This window comes from Calliphora vicina, chromosome 4, assembly GCF_958450345.1.
Source record: "Calliphora vicina chromosome 4, idCalVici1.1, whole genome shotgun sequence".
In the NCBI taxonomy this organism is placed as follows: Eukaryota; Metazoa; Arthropoda; class Insecta; order Diptera; family Calliphoridae; genus Calliphora; species Calliphora vicina.
This window is the reverse complement of record NC_088783.1, coordinates 56,522,958-56,539,616: the sequence shown is the minus strand read 5'-3', so window position 1 is coordinate 56,539,616 and position 16,659 is coordinate 56,522,958. Positions and strand designations below refer to the sequence as shown.

The window sequence follows — 16,659 nt, the reverse complement described above, 5'->3', positions numbered from 1 at the left end:
TTTGTTTAGATCGATGCAGAACGCTCTCTCTGGGATACGCTTCATTTTGGAACAGAGTATGCGATATTGGCTTGATTCGTTCTTGGCCTCAAAAGATGAACGGTTCTTTTGGTTCGGAATCCATATGTTGCCAGAAAGATGAAAAAATATCATAGCTAACAATGGCCAATACTTTGAATAAATTTATATTCTACATGTGTTTCAAAATAAAAGGAAAAATTTTAGGTCGTGTGATGTATGTCTATATAAAACTTATTTCTGATGAATTTTAAGTGGATACCATCATTTTTAAGAGATTCTTGCTCGTTTTCCAGATATTTGGAGCGAAATTTTGTGTATTTTCCTATATGAACTGAGAAAGTCCTATTCGGGAGGACATTCGTATAGAGGATAGGTGGAATAATGGAAGGATTTCAGCCAGTTTCATATTCTTCAATACGCTTCGTCCTTGAGCCGAAACAAATGTTGTGCCAAAATTTAATCGAAATATCTTCAAAATTGCGCACAAAGTTTAATCGACTCAGAAAGTGATTCTGATTCGATTGGTATTCTTTAAGGTGGGTGTGGGATTAATTTTTTTTGGACACCACTATGGGAGTGCAGGGTAGATTAAGAAATTGTTGTATTCTTAACATTCGATTTATTAGGATATTTTGTTTTTAATTGAAAAATTTCAGTCAAACTTTTGAAAGCATAAAATTGAAATAATTGTTTATAAAAAACCAGGCTTTATATAGGAAATAATTCAGTGTATTAGTTAAACGATTTCAGATAATATAGTTCACTTTGTTATTTTGTTAAAATGTAAATTAAAATTCGAATTTCTTTCTTACCACTAATGCCTCTTCCGACATATCGAAATCGTTTTATTATTAGCAAATAATTCTCTTAATATTTCACTTTTATTAAATTTATTTTAACAATTTAACACCTACTCATTAGAGTAAAACCACTTTTCTTAATATTTTTTCAAGTAAAACCAGGTTTATATTCCTCTCAAAAAACGAAACCGAAATGTATGTCAGTAAGTTAGCGGCTTTATAATATATTTTTATTTATTTATTATTTTTTATTATTATTTTTCCATTCTTCTATTTTGTTTAAACTTTTAATAAAATTGTTTAGTATTTTTTTTCGTTTTGTGTGTTAGACGTCATGACAAGCAAAACAAAACCGTTCAACGTTCAAATATAGACTGAAACTTGGAATAGCCCATTACATCCATCAATGGTTGGTTAGTTAAGGTTGGTTTTTAACTTAAAATTTTCTCTGTTTTGTTTTCTAGTTTTTTTTTTAAATGTTTTTATTATTATATTCATCATTTATCACAGTCTAAAATAGGTAGACACTAGGTCGCTTTGAGAGCGAAGAGAGACACCGGAAATACAAAATACCAAAAACATAAAAATTATTTTAATTGTTACGGTTTTTGTTTTTGCAAAAATGCTCTGGGTTTTTTTCAGAGAGCTAGATATTTAGATATAAGTACGAAAGGGGAAGGAGAGCAAATTATTTAAATAAATATTCTAATTGTTATTTTATTTGCGAGTTAAAAAAAAGTAAACATGTTAATATTTAGATCTACCCTACATGGGGATTTTTTGTATCGATATTTAAACTAATTAGTTAGCCTTGATTGCAAGGCAGTTATTTAGAGATTTTGATTTTAGATCGAAAGATCAGGGGCTTAATGGTGTATTTACATTTACAAACATGTTAAATGAAATAAATTGTTATTTAAAATTTAAATTGAACTACAGATCAAAATAAACATTATTCTGTTAAAATTTATCGTATATTTAAAATTTAACGCAAATTATTTAAAATAAATTCAAGTAAATCAAGGACAATTCTTTTTGTGAAAAAATATATAAATCGTTCGGCCATGATTACTCTCAATACCGGTCATTTCTATTGAAAAATCCTTACAGGCTCCAAAGATTCCAAATTCAGTTGATAAGAGATATAGGTCACGTCCTTATATAATAAGATCAACGATCAACATAATATATAATGGCTCTCTACAGTGTGTGGAATCGAAAAGTTTTATCGGATTCATTAACGTTTTTAATTAAAAAAATACATTTTTAATTAAAAAAATACATTCGGCTATGCCGAATAGACAAACAAAAATGTATGAATATAACACACGTTCCAATGCAAGAAAATAAGAATATTTATTCCTATATGTTGATCCTTAACTTTAAAATAACTTAATATGGGGCCACACGTATATCATATGCCGATATTTTTAAAGCCTCGTATTTATCACCTGGCCTGCAAAATGCTCCTATGCAAATTTATTAATATGAAAAATTATGTATAAAGTAATCCTTTGTGGTAACTTCGATGGAAAATATTTTGATAAGTGAATATATGGCAAATATGCCTCTCATGTAATGCAGAAAAAAAATATTCTAAAAATTATACACGTCGCCGGACAGAATTGATTTTCATTGGCAAAAACATAAATTTTGCCATTAGTTAGTAAACATATCAAAACTAAGGTAGCCAAAATATGTAAACATAAATATTTAACTTAAATTTGGAAAAAGTTAATTTTCTATATTTGATCAGATAAAAATGATCATACCTAAATTATTATCGATAATGAACTGAATTTTTCTTTCTAAATTGGTTGGATTGTAGTCTTTGAAAACGGTATACTACATGTCATGTGTTATAAAATATTTGTTAAATTACTATATTTACGTCAATACATCGCCTAGATAAAGTTAAAAGTATTCTCTTTAACCCTATATATGATTTTATAAACGACCGGACTCGCGCGTAAAACATTAACATATTTATTAACAATTTTTATTTAAATAACGTACATTTTCTCTATATTAGTTATGGCATGTTTTTAATGTATTTGTATATTAAATTGTTTACTGGTTCAACATTTTTAGTTAATTTTTGACATAATGTCCCTGCCAATTTTTTTGAACTGAATTTACTAATTTTCAACAGCAAAAATTTCACATCATTAGAATAAATATATAATTTTCATTATAGTAAATATATATGGCTAAATGAAAATCAAAAAGGCTAGAAAAAAGGCTAAAGGCTAAATTAATTTTATTGTGGCTAAACAAGATTGAAAAGGGCTAAATTTAGCCCAAAAATGGCTAAATTGGCAACACTGCCCGACACACAACAGCTTGTTAATGGAGACAATTCAAACAATTTCCAATCAATGTCATACCACAGCTTTTATGCTAACTGCTGTTACGGAGGCTCAGATAAGCGGTTTAAATGTTGACGGGTAAGGATAATGATATTATTCATGTCACTTGTCGTGAAGACACTCGTGTCTTATCTATACCAAACTAATATCATCACCAGGGAAACCGGAAATATGCTCTAAAAAGTGTTTTAAGCGCTTTAAATATGCAGTAAAAACTTTAAAATATGCTCTTAAAATTTAAAAAATATGCTCTTAAAAAAACAAACTTTTACATAATTTTTAACCAAAAAATATACTTTTATTTAAAAAATAAATAAAATTAACATGAACTAAAACAAGTCTAACAAAAAATATAATAAAACATACATCAAGTAAATGAGTAAAAATATTTTTCTTTTAAAATATCAATAATTTATATTCGTGAGGGCCTTATATGGGAGCTATGACCAATTATGGACCGATCACCATGAACTTAGGTCGTGTGATTTATGTCTACATGTAAGTTATTTATGTTGAATTTTGTGTATATACCAACATTTTTAAGAGATTTATGCATGTTAAAGTGATTTTCGGAAGTGGGTCTATATGGGAGCTATGACTAATTATGGACCGATCGTAACAAAATTTGGTGACATGAATTTTGTACATATAAATTTATATGGAGCGAAATTTGTGTAGAAACATAGATAAATTAAACATTTATGACCGATAAAGTCCAATTTCGAGAGGACATTTGTATGAGAGCTAGGTGAAATAATGGACCGATTTTAGCCAGTTTCAATGGGCTTGGTCCTTGGGCAGAAAAAGTAATATGTACCAAACATGATCGAAATATCTTCAAAATTGCGACCAATACTCTGCGCACAAGGTTTACATGGACAGCCAGCCAACCAGACGGACATCGCGATGGATACTATCGATGGATACTATTTGGATACTATTTGGATACTATCATATTTTATATAATTTGTTGGTACTAACAAACGACTACTACTTGATATTTTTTGACCATAATGCAAAAGTTTGCGAATTCTTCTTGAATTAATTGTAGTTCTGCCGATTATAAGAATTCCTGAGTATTTTTACATTTGTATTTTTAAATTCGGAGACGAAATGAAGATTTTACAAAATCTTTGTGACACATAGGTTGGCAATTCTGATAACCGAAACGAAAGAGAACTATGCCAGAAAATGTCTCCTACAGTAACTGAATTGTTTCAAGGGCTGTATGGCAAGTGGCATTGTCTTGTTAAAACCACATCATCTAATTTAGGCTAAAAGAACTCCTTATCATGTTCAGATATCGAGCACTAGCAACAGTCACTGCATGATGCCTCCAGCCTAAAATGATGCCCTCATCGTTTATGAAAGTTTTACTCAGACTGTGACCACCAAAATTTCATTACTTTTAAATATTGTTCAATAATGAAAACCCATCTGAATCGAACTTAGACAAACAGAGCCATTACCGTTTATACGATGACTGGAAAAGTTTATAAGACGTTTAATTATCTTTAAATTTGTGCATGTAGTTAACAAAATTACCGCACAGAATTTTATTCTATGGAAATTTTAAATTCTCAGTTTGTGAGATAAATCTAGATGAATAAACAAATGTGCAATTGAAATCTAAAGAGAAACTCATTAACTTAAACAATTTTGAAACGAACTGAAATGAACTGATATGTAAGATTACCAGTTAATTATTATTGAATTAATCATCCGAATACAATATACATAATTGTTTATATACAAAATTTTGAGGTCGAAGGACCAATTTGTATATACAAAAGTTTAACATCATTTCTGAATGAAAATGCGTAACAACTTTTGAACTATTTATTTCAGTCAGTTGAAAAAGCAATACAAAACTATAGAAGATAACCACTTAACAGCTGCACTTTGCCTTAAAAGTTCCCAAAATGATAGATATAAACAAAGTTGACCTAAATCCTATTCCAAAAAGTTGAAGGTAGGGTATACAAACAAATATAAAAACAAACCTTATCAAATTAAATACTTAGTTTACAGAAAACCACAACCAAAATGTTATTTTTAAACATCTCAAACGTTATACAAATATGTAATTAAATAATTAATCAATTAATTAAATAATCTTTAACTAACTTTAGCAGCCATCCAACCCACTTTCTACATTTGTATACAAATTAAACAAATGAGAATTTATTATTACATTTCTAACAGCTAGAATAAGATTTTATAGTCTTATCACATTCATCTAACTATTTAAATTAAGAATTAGAGATATGATTGTTTAGTTTAAATGCAATTACAAATTTAAATATTAAATGGAATAGGGTGATACTTTTTCAAATGACAATAAGAGGTTTATACAATCTCTGTTTTGTAATCGCCGTTTTAAATTTGTAAAACTATCAAGTGCAACAAACAATCAATGAATGAATGACTGCCTGCCAGCCAACCTGACTGACTGTCTAACTGAAAAAATGAGTGAGTGAATGACTGATGAGTTTGAGAATAGAAACTATACGGAAGATGTATATTTTTTTTATTGCTTTGCTGTTTTTTTGTATTGTAAATTTTTATCTCGTATCTGATCATACCGCATTTAAATGACTCTATTAAGATGACAAGTAAGTAGTAGTAGTAACAATTGTTGGTCAAACACTTTCTCAAGTTATGGACATCGAATCACATCACATGTGCAATGTGACGATAATGATGATGATGACGACAACAATAAAATAGTTGAAGTAGTTATTGATGCGGAGAAGGGAAACCTAGCTGATGTGTGTGTTAAGGCAAATACATTGACAGCTGACAGTTTAGGGTTGGTGAAAATATGTTGTTAAACAATATATCAACAATAAATGGCCACTGTTTGAAAATTTCGTAACAAATCGGTTAGAAATTTTTGAAAAATTCAAAGAGACTGGATCAATTGTAGATGCTAAAAATAACCCGTTCAAATCTCAATATCGAATCAGTATTGGCGAATGTTCCGGAACTGATGCCTAAGGACAGATAAGAGAGTTCGTTAATTAGATTATTCGAGCAAATCATCCTAAGTGATGAAGGACATTCTTAATATCAGTTGATTTATTAATCGTCGAAATTGCCGTATTTGGGGTGGAGAGAAAGCTCACGTGCATCCACAACTTATCTCATTACATTTTCGAAAATGGGGTCGGTGAAGAAGTGAGTGTAGCTGGTGATCGATATCAAAACATGATAACAGATTTCTTTCTATCTTAACTGCCATTGTTTACTGACCATTTTGTAGCCCAAACCTCTTAGAAAATGAGGTTAATCAAGTTGGATACTGCGTTATGATAACAGAGTTATTTCATCCTAAATTGGATCATATTTTATACAACCCATGGAATAGATTAATTACTGAATGAGACTGCCAAGTTTAGGTGGCTCCTTAAACCGAGTGTTTTAATACCAAGTCAAAAATGTCCAACATATCCACAATCATCTGTGCTTTGAAGAAGGAAACTCAAAGCTGCATCAACGAAATACATTTCCTATCGGAAAAATGGTGTCGTTTCATTCACCGTTTTTTTGAAAGTAAAGTAGTGGCTCGAGATATTTCCAAGGCATTCGATAGAATGTGGCATGGTGCACTTTTATCAAAACTTATTGCTTTTGTTGTCGGTTATAAATTCTCTCGTTTTATATGGAGCTTTCTCAGAGATCGCAATATACGAGTTGTTATAGATGGGATCTCATCAAACGAGTTCAAGATAAATTCAAGGGTACCGCAAGGCTGCGTTCTCCTACTCTATTCCTTAATTTTCTAAACGATCTTATACGTCAAACTTCCAACCCTATCTATTCTTTTGCAGATAACAGCAACATTTGTCATTCATATTCATTGAGTTATAGACCAAGCCTGTCGGAGATTGGGACAATAAGACAAACCATGAATGATTCCCTAATCGGGACCTTGTGACAATTTCTGAATGGAATCGGGCGAATATGATCGCTTTCAATACCAGCAAGGCTCAGTGTTGCATTTTGACACAAAAACAAAAGACACACCATGTCCCGTCATTTGTATTTATGGGTGGTGTAAATATTGTGTAATCGGACGCACCCGATGTTCAGGGCACGAGAGTACATTGTGATGTCCGCTTGTCTAAATACATTTTCAAGTATCGAAAGAAGCATTTAAGTATCTCGGTTTTCTGAAACGGTGTAGGAGTTACTAAACTCCATCTGATTTCCTCACTATTTACACCACCTATATCCGACCGAAGATGGAATACAACTCCCATGGTCGGTGCTTTAAAGACTATTTTGGAGCTTCTCGACCGCGTACAGGAGAGAGCGAAAGTGATTTTTGGTGACAGTAGGGTATCCAACTCTATTCATTCACTGGAGCACCGACGTAATGTGGTCTGTGTTTCACTGTTCTATCAATACTATAATGGAATGTAAAATTAGCGAACTTGTTCCTGATACCCGCAGATTTTCATTGTGGTCGATTGGCCAGTGGACCACGCAATACACTACAGGGAAAATTAGTGATCCATATATAGATCAAAAATAGGTCAAAAGAGGAGTTTAAATAGCAACCTCACCTTGACTATAGCGGATATATTGATGTATGAATCATGTATGCAAGTTATTTGGGAGCTACGGAAAGTTGATTTCAACATACAGACGGACATGGCTATATCGACTTCCACTATGTATCCAGAATATAATGGAATCATGCGATTGACAATAAATTCGGTCATCTTGATATTTATACCCTACCCTACTATGGTGGTAGTGGGGTTTGTGCAGATGTTTGTAACGCCCACTTTCTAAGTCGATTCAACGATGTCCGTCCGTCCGTCTGGTCGGCTGGCTGGCTGGCTGTCCATGTAAACCTTGTGCGCAGAGTGGATAAAATTTGGTACATTCTTTCAGCACAGGGACCAAGCCTATTGAAACTATAAAAGACTAAATTTGGTTAAAAAATGTTAACGTTATTAAAAATTCCGCAGGCCATTAACGTGTCTTAGGCCACTAGAACAAAAAATGTAGGAACAAAATTAACATATTTCAATAAATATTAAAATAAAAGCTCATTTTTGCTTAACATATATCCATATTTACTTTTTGTCTTCGTAGAATATCGTTAACATATTCACAGGTATGACCAAAAAAAAATATTTTTTTTAACCACAGTTTCAAATATCCCTTTTCAAATTTTTCAAAATTTTGTTAAACAAATATCAGAATTTTTTTGATCTTCACATTGGGATTTATTGACAATATAAGAGGAAAAAAAATGTGAAAAAGTATGACAATACCTCCTATAGTTTTTCCGTACCTTCGATTTAAATTTTGCGATTTTCGAGAAAAACTAATTTTTTGAACATATTTTGGCGAATGAGCCCAATTTCCTTACTGTTATGCATTTTAAGTAAAACCTGTTAAGAATATTATAGTACAGGTAATTTTAAATTCAGTCGAAAGGTTTCACTTAAATCGGAAAACGTTATCCCTTAAATCGTGAAGGTCAAAGGTAAATTTTTTCAATATTTGGAATTTTTCATGAAAATATAGCGAAATGTTATATATTTTTGGGCCGATTTTGATGAAACTTAAGAAAAATATAACACAAAATATAGCATTTAGAATAACAGCACACAAATTAAAATTAACCCTTAATAGCACTTGGTGTTAAAATGACCCTCAACTTTTAAAGCCACAAAGACGACCAAAATTCTGCCATCGATTTTTTGTGGTCACTCTAATGTATCTACACAAAATTCGCTTCAAATAAATTGTATATATACAAAATTTATGTCACAAAATTTTAACGTTCATAAATCTCTTAAAAATTTTGGTATAGACACGAAATTCAACACGAATCACTTTCATATAGACATAAATCACACGACTTAATTTCATGGTGATCGGTCCATAATTAGTCGTAGCTCCCATATTAGGCCCTCTTCCGAAAATCACTCACGAATATAAATTATTGATATTTTAAAAGAAAAATGTTTTTGCTCATTTACTTAGTGTAGGGTACTTTCTTACTTGTTTTGTATATTTTTACTCTAAACAGAAAACGTATTGCGACAAAAAATTCTCGGGAATATCCAGACAAATTTGCCCGAGTAGCAATCCTAAAGTGTACATTACTTTAAGCAACAAACAAATTATTTTACATTTTTATCACATGTCCCCCTCAAAATAAATGTTGGCCACCACAGAATTTAAAGCATAACAAACATTATTTTCCCATATTAATTAAAGGCAAAACAAACATGAGAGTAAGTTAAGTAGTTGATATGAAAATATTTATTATGAAATCTGTAAAATGTATTGAACAAAGCTTTAAACTATACTACAAAAAAATAAATGACAAATGTTCGAACTTTCTTTTTAATGATTTAATAATTTCTCTTGATTACACGCATTAAAATTTCAAAAAAAACAGACTCTTGTTTTTTGTTATTTTAAGAGACTCTTTCTTTTTTTTATCAAACTCTCATTAAAAACATTCTTATTAAATGCAGTGGTTTTTGTTGTTGCTGTTGTTGGTAGTTGATATTTTATTGCATTGTTTACCTTTTAAATTCAAGTTTATACATATCTGTTTTTTGTTTTGTTTATATTGTGTCTATTGTTTTTGTTGGTTTTTATACAATATATTTATTTTATTTCAATATAAAAAACGTGAGGAGTTTTCTTAATGAATTTTCAAAATTTTAGCTTATTTTCTTGAAATTATACAAAAAAAAAGTTTCATCAATTAGTTGAATAACGTTATTAGTGAATTTATTTCGATATAGAACAAATTAGTAGACGGGAATTGACATTTTATCTACATATGTAGTATATCGTTATTGTGTTTTTGGAGCAGAAAATATGCAGGTCAAGGTCTATTATTGGAAACCATACACCTGGCAGAGAAGATAGTCGTTTATTTTTGACAAAATGTTTTGAAGTTAATTTTATACTTTTTATTCCATTAAACATTTTAGGCAAAAAATGTGTTTGGACTAAAATAAATTCAAAATAGAAGGCGAACTCATAGGAAAAGCCTTAAATTTTAGAGTAGTTTGGCTAGCAAATGGACGATAATGGCTCGAATAAAATAATTTTTTGTAAAATTACACATGAGACTTTTTGCATCAATTATGCTGACAATCAACTTTAAAATAAAGTTGTCCTCTTGTCGAATTAAATTGAGCGATTAGATTTAAATCAATACTTGAAAATGTATTTCAAAATTTAAGACCCCAAAAAATCCCTGAAAGAATATAACTTTATTCTATTTTTAAACGTATTTACAGACGACAATACTGAGTATTAATATTTGTCAAAAACTCAACTATCATAATAAAATTTCATCGTCTAAAAAAAATTATATTAGATTTACGGTCGGTATTCATAATTTTTTTCAAACAAATTTGAATTATTGTTCTCTGTAAAATATCTTAAATACGACTTCCTTATACTATTTACCAATCAACTAGTACTTACTGCTGGGAATATTGATTTGCAGTTTATTTTGATTTGTTAAAGTTTATTTGCCGATTCTTAGGGGTTATTTGACAAATTTGTATTAATTTTTGTGTTTTTTTTTATTTCAAACATACATACGTAAACAAAAACAATTAATGTGTTTTTTTAAAAAATTATTTAAAAGGTATTTGGTTGTTCAATGCCTTTGTGTACAAATTGTTATAGGACGTTAAACCTTTTAAAACGTGTTAAATATAAATTCAACGTTATTTACTCGTATATTTGATCTTCATATGTATATAGTTATTTGCATTTTATATCTGTATATTTTTTTAAAAAAATCTTTGTACAATAATTGCAATACAGTGGTAATGACAATATTTTACCAAATATATTGTTTAAATGTGAGAGCAAATGCTCCCGAGTTCTTAAATTGTTCTCCGTCGTCTAATTGAATAACGTTTAAATGTTTTGGATCAAAGTAGCAACATTTTCTAAGAAAAACTAAAATATTTTATGTTGAAAAAAAAAAATTCAAATAGAAAATAGTTTATTTCATTTCAAATATAAAATATGTATATATATCTTCTAACCATAGAGAGGAAACTCTCCTGTCAAAGACCAAACTCAGTTGTCAGAAACCTAAGTGGTGAGAATGTATTAGTAGAAAAAACTATGTAAAAACAAAAACAACACTCGTATTTGTAATTATTTTGAGTAATTTTTTTTTTTTTAATTTTTTTCTAGTTTCCGCTCTATGTTTCTCCATGTATCTAACATTCATAACTCATTCGAATTTGATACCAAACAAAATCATAAAATGCCATGCAAATAAAAAAAAAATTATTCTAATAAACACTAAGCCCCATTTTCTCAATATCTGGTTATCGTTTTTCGTAAAGATGTATCCAATTAATATAGTTTTTTTATGAGAATTGTAAGTATATCGTCACGATAACAAATAATCAGAGATTGAGAAACTGGGCCAACATGAGTATTGAAATATAAATTTTTAACGGTTTATTAAAAATATATTATTTGTTAGCTTAACCATAAAAGACATAGGCATAATTGAATTCATTCCTCAGAATGTAATTCTGAGTCGATCGGTATACTTAAATGTGGGTGTTAGACTAATTTTTTGGGCGTTACAAACATCAGCACAAACGCATAATACCCTCCCCATTATGGTGGTGTGGGGTACAATAAGTGGGAGAGCTATATCCGGCTGTGCCGAATCTTATATGCCTTCTACCAAAGTATAACAAGTAGTCCAACTCTTTGACAACAGTACCTAACTCTATACATGTGTTAGTAAAAAAGTACCTAACTCTAAACATGTGTGAGTAAAAAATTACACATGTGTTGGTAACTTTTAAATTTTCTACTGGCAACAGAGTTTTATAAATATGTTCTAAATTTGAATTTGTATGAATTTTCAATACCAAAAATTGTAACTCTGTTCTATAGTTTAAAGTCTACAATAACAAAAAATTACATGTCAGAATTTCCAAAAATATTTTTTTTTGATTTGTGCAAAATATAAACTTTTTAACAATGAAAGTGTGCTAAAAGTGTGTAAAAAAATATGAAATAATATGTGTTAAAGAATAAAATTGAGAGTTGGACTACTTGGTATACTTTGCCTTCTACCAAAGAATACTTTAAGATAAAGATTGAAAATATTTTTTGGTGAAAAACTATTTTGTTTGAAAATTTTAATTTGTGAAAAAAAAATATTAAAAAAATGTTTGTAAAAAAAACTGTGGTTGAAAATATTTTCCCGATTTTGACCTATTATACTTCGTTGGAAAGGTCTTTGAACTTTATATCATTAGATATCCATATTGTCTATATTTAAAATCGAGGTAGTAGTATTTTTTTGCTTATATATCAGCCATTTGTGGGTTGATTTTCCCGAATTTAAATAGTAACCTAAGCGGGACTATTGCGTACATATTGATGTATAAATTATATGCAGCAGCGGTTAAAATAATTGCACCACGATATTCTTATTGATATATAATAATGTTACTTAAAAACTGTTAAATTTCCATTTCCAAATTTCAGAAGTTTTATTTTATACATAAAAAAGTTTCTAATTGTACTTCAGAAATTCCTATTTGTATTTGAGAATTTTCTATTTGTATTTCAGAAATTTCCATTGGTATAGCTATTAGAATTTTTTGAAATACAAATGAAATACAATTAGAAACTTTTGCAATACAAAACTTTTTTGTTACTAAAAAAAAGTAGAAAATATTTTTTTTTATTTTACTCTATTCGATATAAATAGATTCAAATTATAATTTTATGGCGGTTTTATAAAACGAAAACATAAATATTCTATATTGTTTTCGACAATTTCTTACGCTATATAGTGGCGCCTGTAGAAGTGAGGTTGCAAAAATCAAAATTTCATGTGCCCCTAAAAATATTGAATAAATCTCTTTTACAGTAAATTGTCCAACGATTTCAAAAATGCTACTCTTATTACAATCAGATTTTTGGTTCAGAAGATATAGCGCTTCAAAGTTGACTGATTTTCAGTTTTCAAAAAAAAAACAGACCATTTTTAGGTAATTTGGTCCGCACTGACCAATCATTATTTTTGATTCTTTTGATAGATATATTTGTTAAGAAAAGAATAAACAAAAATTGTACTGTTTGCTTTGTATTTGTCCAGGTAAATCGATATTTAATAACTATAAATTTTTTCAATATTTCTCAACTTTGAAGGAAAATAAAAAAAATTATAAATTTCTATATTTGCCATATTTTTATTTATACCCTTCACCTTCGTGAGAAGGGTATATATAAGTTTGTCATTCCGTTTGTAATTTCTACATTTTTCATTTCCGACCCTATAAAGTATATATATTCTGGATCCTTATAGATAGCGGAGTCGATTAAGCCATGTCTGTCTGTCTGTTGAAATCAATTTTCTGAAGACTCCAGATATCTTAGGGATCCAAATCTTCAATAATTCTGTCAGACATGCTTTCGAGAATTTTGCTATTTAAAATCAGCAAAATCGGTCCACAAATGGCTGAGATATGAGGATAAAACCAAGACAACCTCGATTTTTTACCTATTTTTGACCTATATCTGGATTACTAAGACATTAATATGGACAATATGGATATCTAATGATAGATATTTCAAAGACATTTGCAACGACGTATATAAGACCACAGTAAGATGGACCTACAATTCACCAAAAAAAATTGAAAAAACAAAAAATAAATTTATAAAATTTAAAAAAAAAAATTTTAAAATTAAAAAAAAAAAAATTTAAATAATCGAAAAAAAAAATTTTTTCCAAAAAATTAAAAAAACTGGGAAAAAAATTAAATTTTTTTTATCTTTTCTGTAATAATTTTAAATCATAAGCCTTTAAAAAAAAACATAAAAAATTAAAAAATTTTACAAAATATTTTATTTTACTTCCCATAAAATTGATTTTTTCACAAATTTCAAATTTGCTAACACATAAGTGGGCACCTGAAAGGCGTAGAACCATTTTCAAACACTTATTTCATAGGCTGATCAATTATCTATCATATGCTTTTTAAATTTTTTGATTATCTCATTTGGTTCAAAAGTTATGATTTTTGCAACGAAAAAACTCAAATGGCGCCATTGTGCTTTGCCTTTTTAGAATTTTTTACTCAAACCGAATTTTTATACTCTACACCACCATAGTGGGGAGGGTCCCAGCGGCGAAATTTTTGAGGCCTTCAGCTATAAGGCCTTCTGTAAGACCTTCCTGGACCTTTTTTTAGATCCAGTACTCATGCTCGCTTGCCTTCTCAGGAAGACCTTATGGAAGGCCTACCTGCTCCCTTCTTTTTGTTGCTACAAACGTAGTACAAGCAGAAAATACAGTTAAAAACTCACATTCCAAAGACAAAACTACAAATACAAAAAAATGCAAAAAGTGAAGAGAAAAAAGAAGTAAACTTAAAATAGTTTTGCTTTAATTCTTGAACAAAGCAGTTGTGAGAATTTTTTACTTGGTCATTATTGGATTTTATTATAAAAAAATTAAAATAAATAAGATATCGCTTAGGCCGGGTAAGTTATTAAATTTTAAACATAGTTTAGGCTTAATCAAAGATACAATTTATTTACAAAAGGCCTGAAAACAAGCCTGTGAAGAAGGCCTGCTGCCAGGCTTGTTGAAGAAGGCCTTCTATCAGGCCTGTTGAAGAAGGCCTTGGCTGGCTAGGACATCGTGTGTAAAAAATATATGAGTATGGAATGGAGCAATGAGGCCTTGTGTCTGATAAATAAGGCCTTCCAGAAGGCCTGCTTACTACTTCTTTTCGCCGCTGGGGTATTATGCGTTTGTGCAGATGTTTGTAACGCCCAAAAATATTAGTCTAACACCCACCTTAAAGTATACTGATCGACTTAGATACACTCTCTGAGTCGATTAAACGATGTCCGTCCGTCTGGTTGGCTGGCCGGCTGGCTGTCCATGTAAACCTTGTGCGCAGAGTACAGGTCGCAATTTTGAAGATATTTCGATCAAATTTGGTACATATTACTTTTTCGGCCCAAGGACCAAGTCTATTGAAACTGGCTGAAATCGGTCCATTATTTCACCTAGCCCCCATACAAATGTCCCCTCGAAATTGGACTTTATCGGTCATAAATGTTTAATTTATCTATGTATCTACACAAATTTCGCTCCAAATAGTTTTATATATACCAAATTCATGTCACCAAATTTTTTTACGATCGGTCCATAATTAGTCATAGCTCCCATAAAAAAAGTTTCTAAACCACTGTGCGATGGTGCTATTATTTTGACTATACAAAATCTGGGTATTTTTCAAAAATACCATTATAATTGATTGAAAGTTTTTATTTTTTAAAGAAAACTTTACTCATAGGAGAAATAAAGATTAATTAACGATTTTATATTATATTTAATTAAAATTACAAAAGAAATAAAAATATTTCCTATGTTAATTGCATTAAGGTTCTGTGGTGTAATTATTTTGACCGGCACTATATGTAAGTTATTTGGGGGCTTCGGAATGTTGATACAAAATATTTATGCTTTATAGACTTGCAAATGAAAAATGTGGAAATTACAAACGGAATGACAAACTTCTTCTATACATCCTTAGCACTCATGGTGAAGGGTATTATAATAATATTTTCATTAAATTTGAATGAGATTTGAACCATTCAAAGGTTGAATGAATTTTATTATGAATTAATTCCATTATGAATAAATTCAACATTGATTTCAAATAAAAGCTAAATAATTTATTGAAACTAAATAATTTATTTTGTTAGGAATGGTTTGATGGAAAGAATTGCTGTCATTTTTTAGATTTTAGGGAATTAAGTTCTGTTTTTGACACATAGTAGTGATATTTTGGAAAGATAATTTTAGATAATAATCCAACCTGTATTTCTCAAATTCCTAAATATTTAAATATAATTAAAGCTACTTTATTTAAGTTCTTACCTCCTTATCCGATATTTTTATAGAACTGCTGACCATTGTTAACAAATATGTTTTTCCTTTCTCACTTTTCAGTTTTTTTTTTATAACAATATTCGATAACTTTTCAAAAGTATCGATAACAATTACACATTTATTGTAGAATAATTTAACTTTAACTGTACTTATGTTAATTATATTTTAGTTGTGATTTTTTAAAAAGAAAAAAATAGAATGGCAAACATTAAACACATGCATAAAAATATGGCATTAAAAACAGAATACGAATAAAAAATCACTTTTAAAAAATTGTATTGTAAAAAATTCAAATCATTCAACACCAAAAATGAAACACAACTTGACCATAAATTTTGGCCAGGTTAAAAATGATATTGACACTTTTCATTTAAAAGCAATATGCTTAAAAAAATATATAAATTATTTATAAGAAACAAACAGTAAACGTGGAAAATGAAGAATTAAAACCCGACACTGGATTCGTTATGAATACTCGTAATTTAGACTTATTATACAATGCCAATAT

At 29.5% G+C, this 16,659-nt stretch overlaps 1 protein-coding gene across 2 annotated transcripts in view; it reads right to left on the bottom strand.

Moving 5' to 3' along the window:
* yin overlaps positions 1–16,324 on the bottom strand; it is a 33,485-nt gene extending 17,161 nt beyond the window's left edge. The window contains exon 1 of one of the 2 annotated variants that reach the window (XM_065507888.1): positions 16,140–16,324. In XM_065507888.1, the coding sequence (XP_065363960.1) occupies positions 16,140–16,175 (36 nt within the window). In that variant the 5' untranslated portion in view covers positions 16,176–16,324. Of the gene's footprint in view, positions 1–833; positions 970–16,139 lie in introns of those variants that run through there. The other variant, XM_065507889.1, reaches the window with a different exon arrangement.
* Between the last annotated feature and the right edge of the window lie 335 nt (positions 16,325–16,659).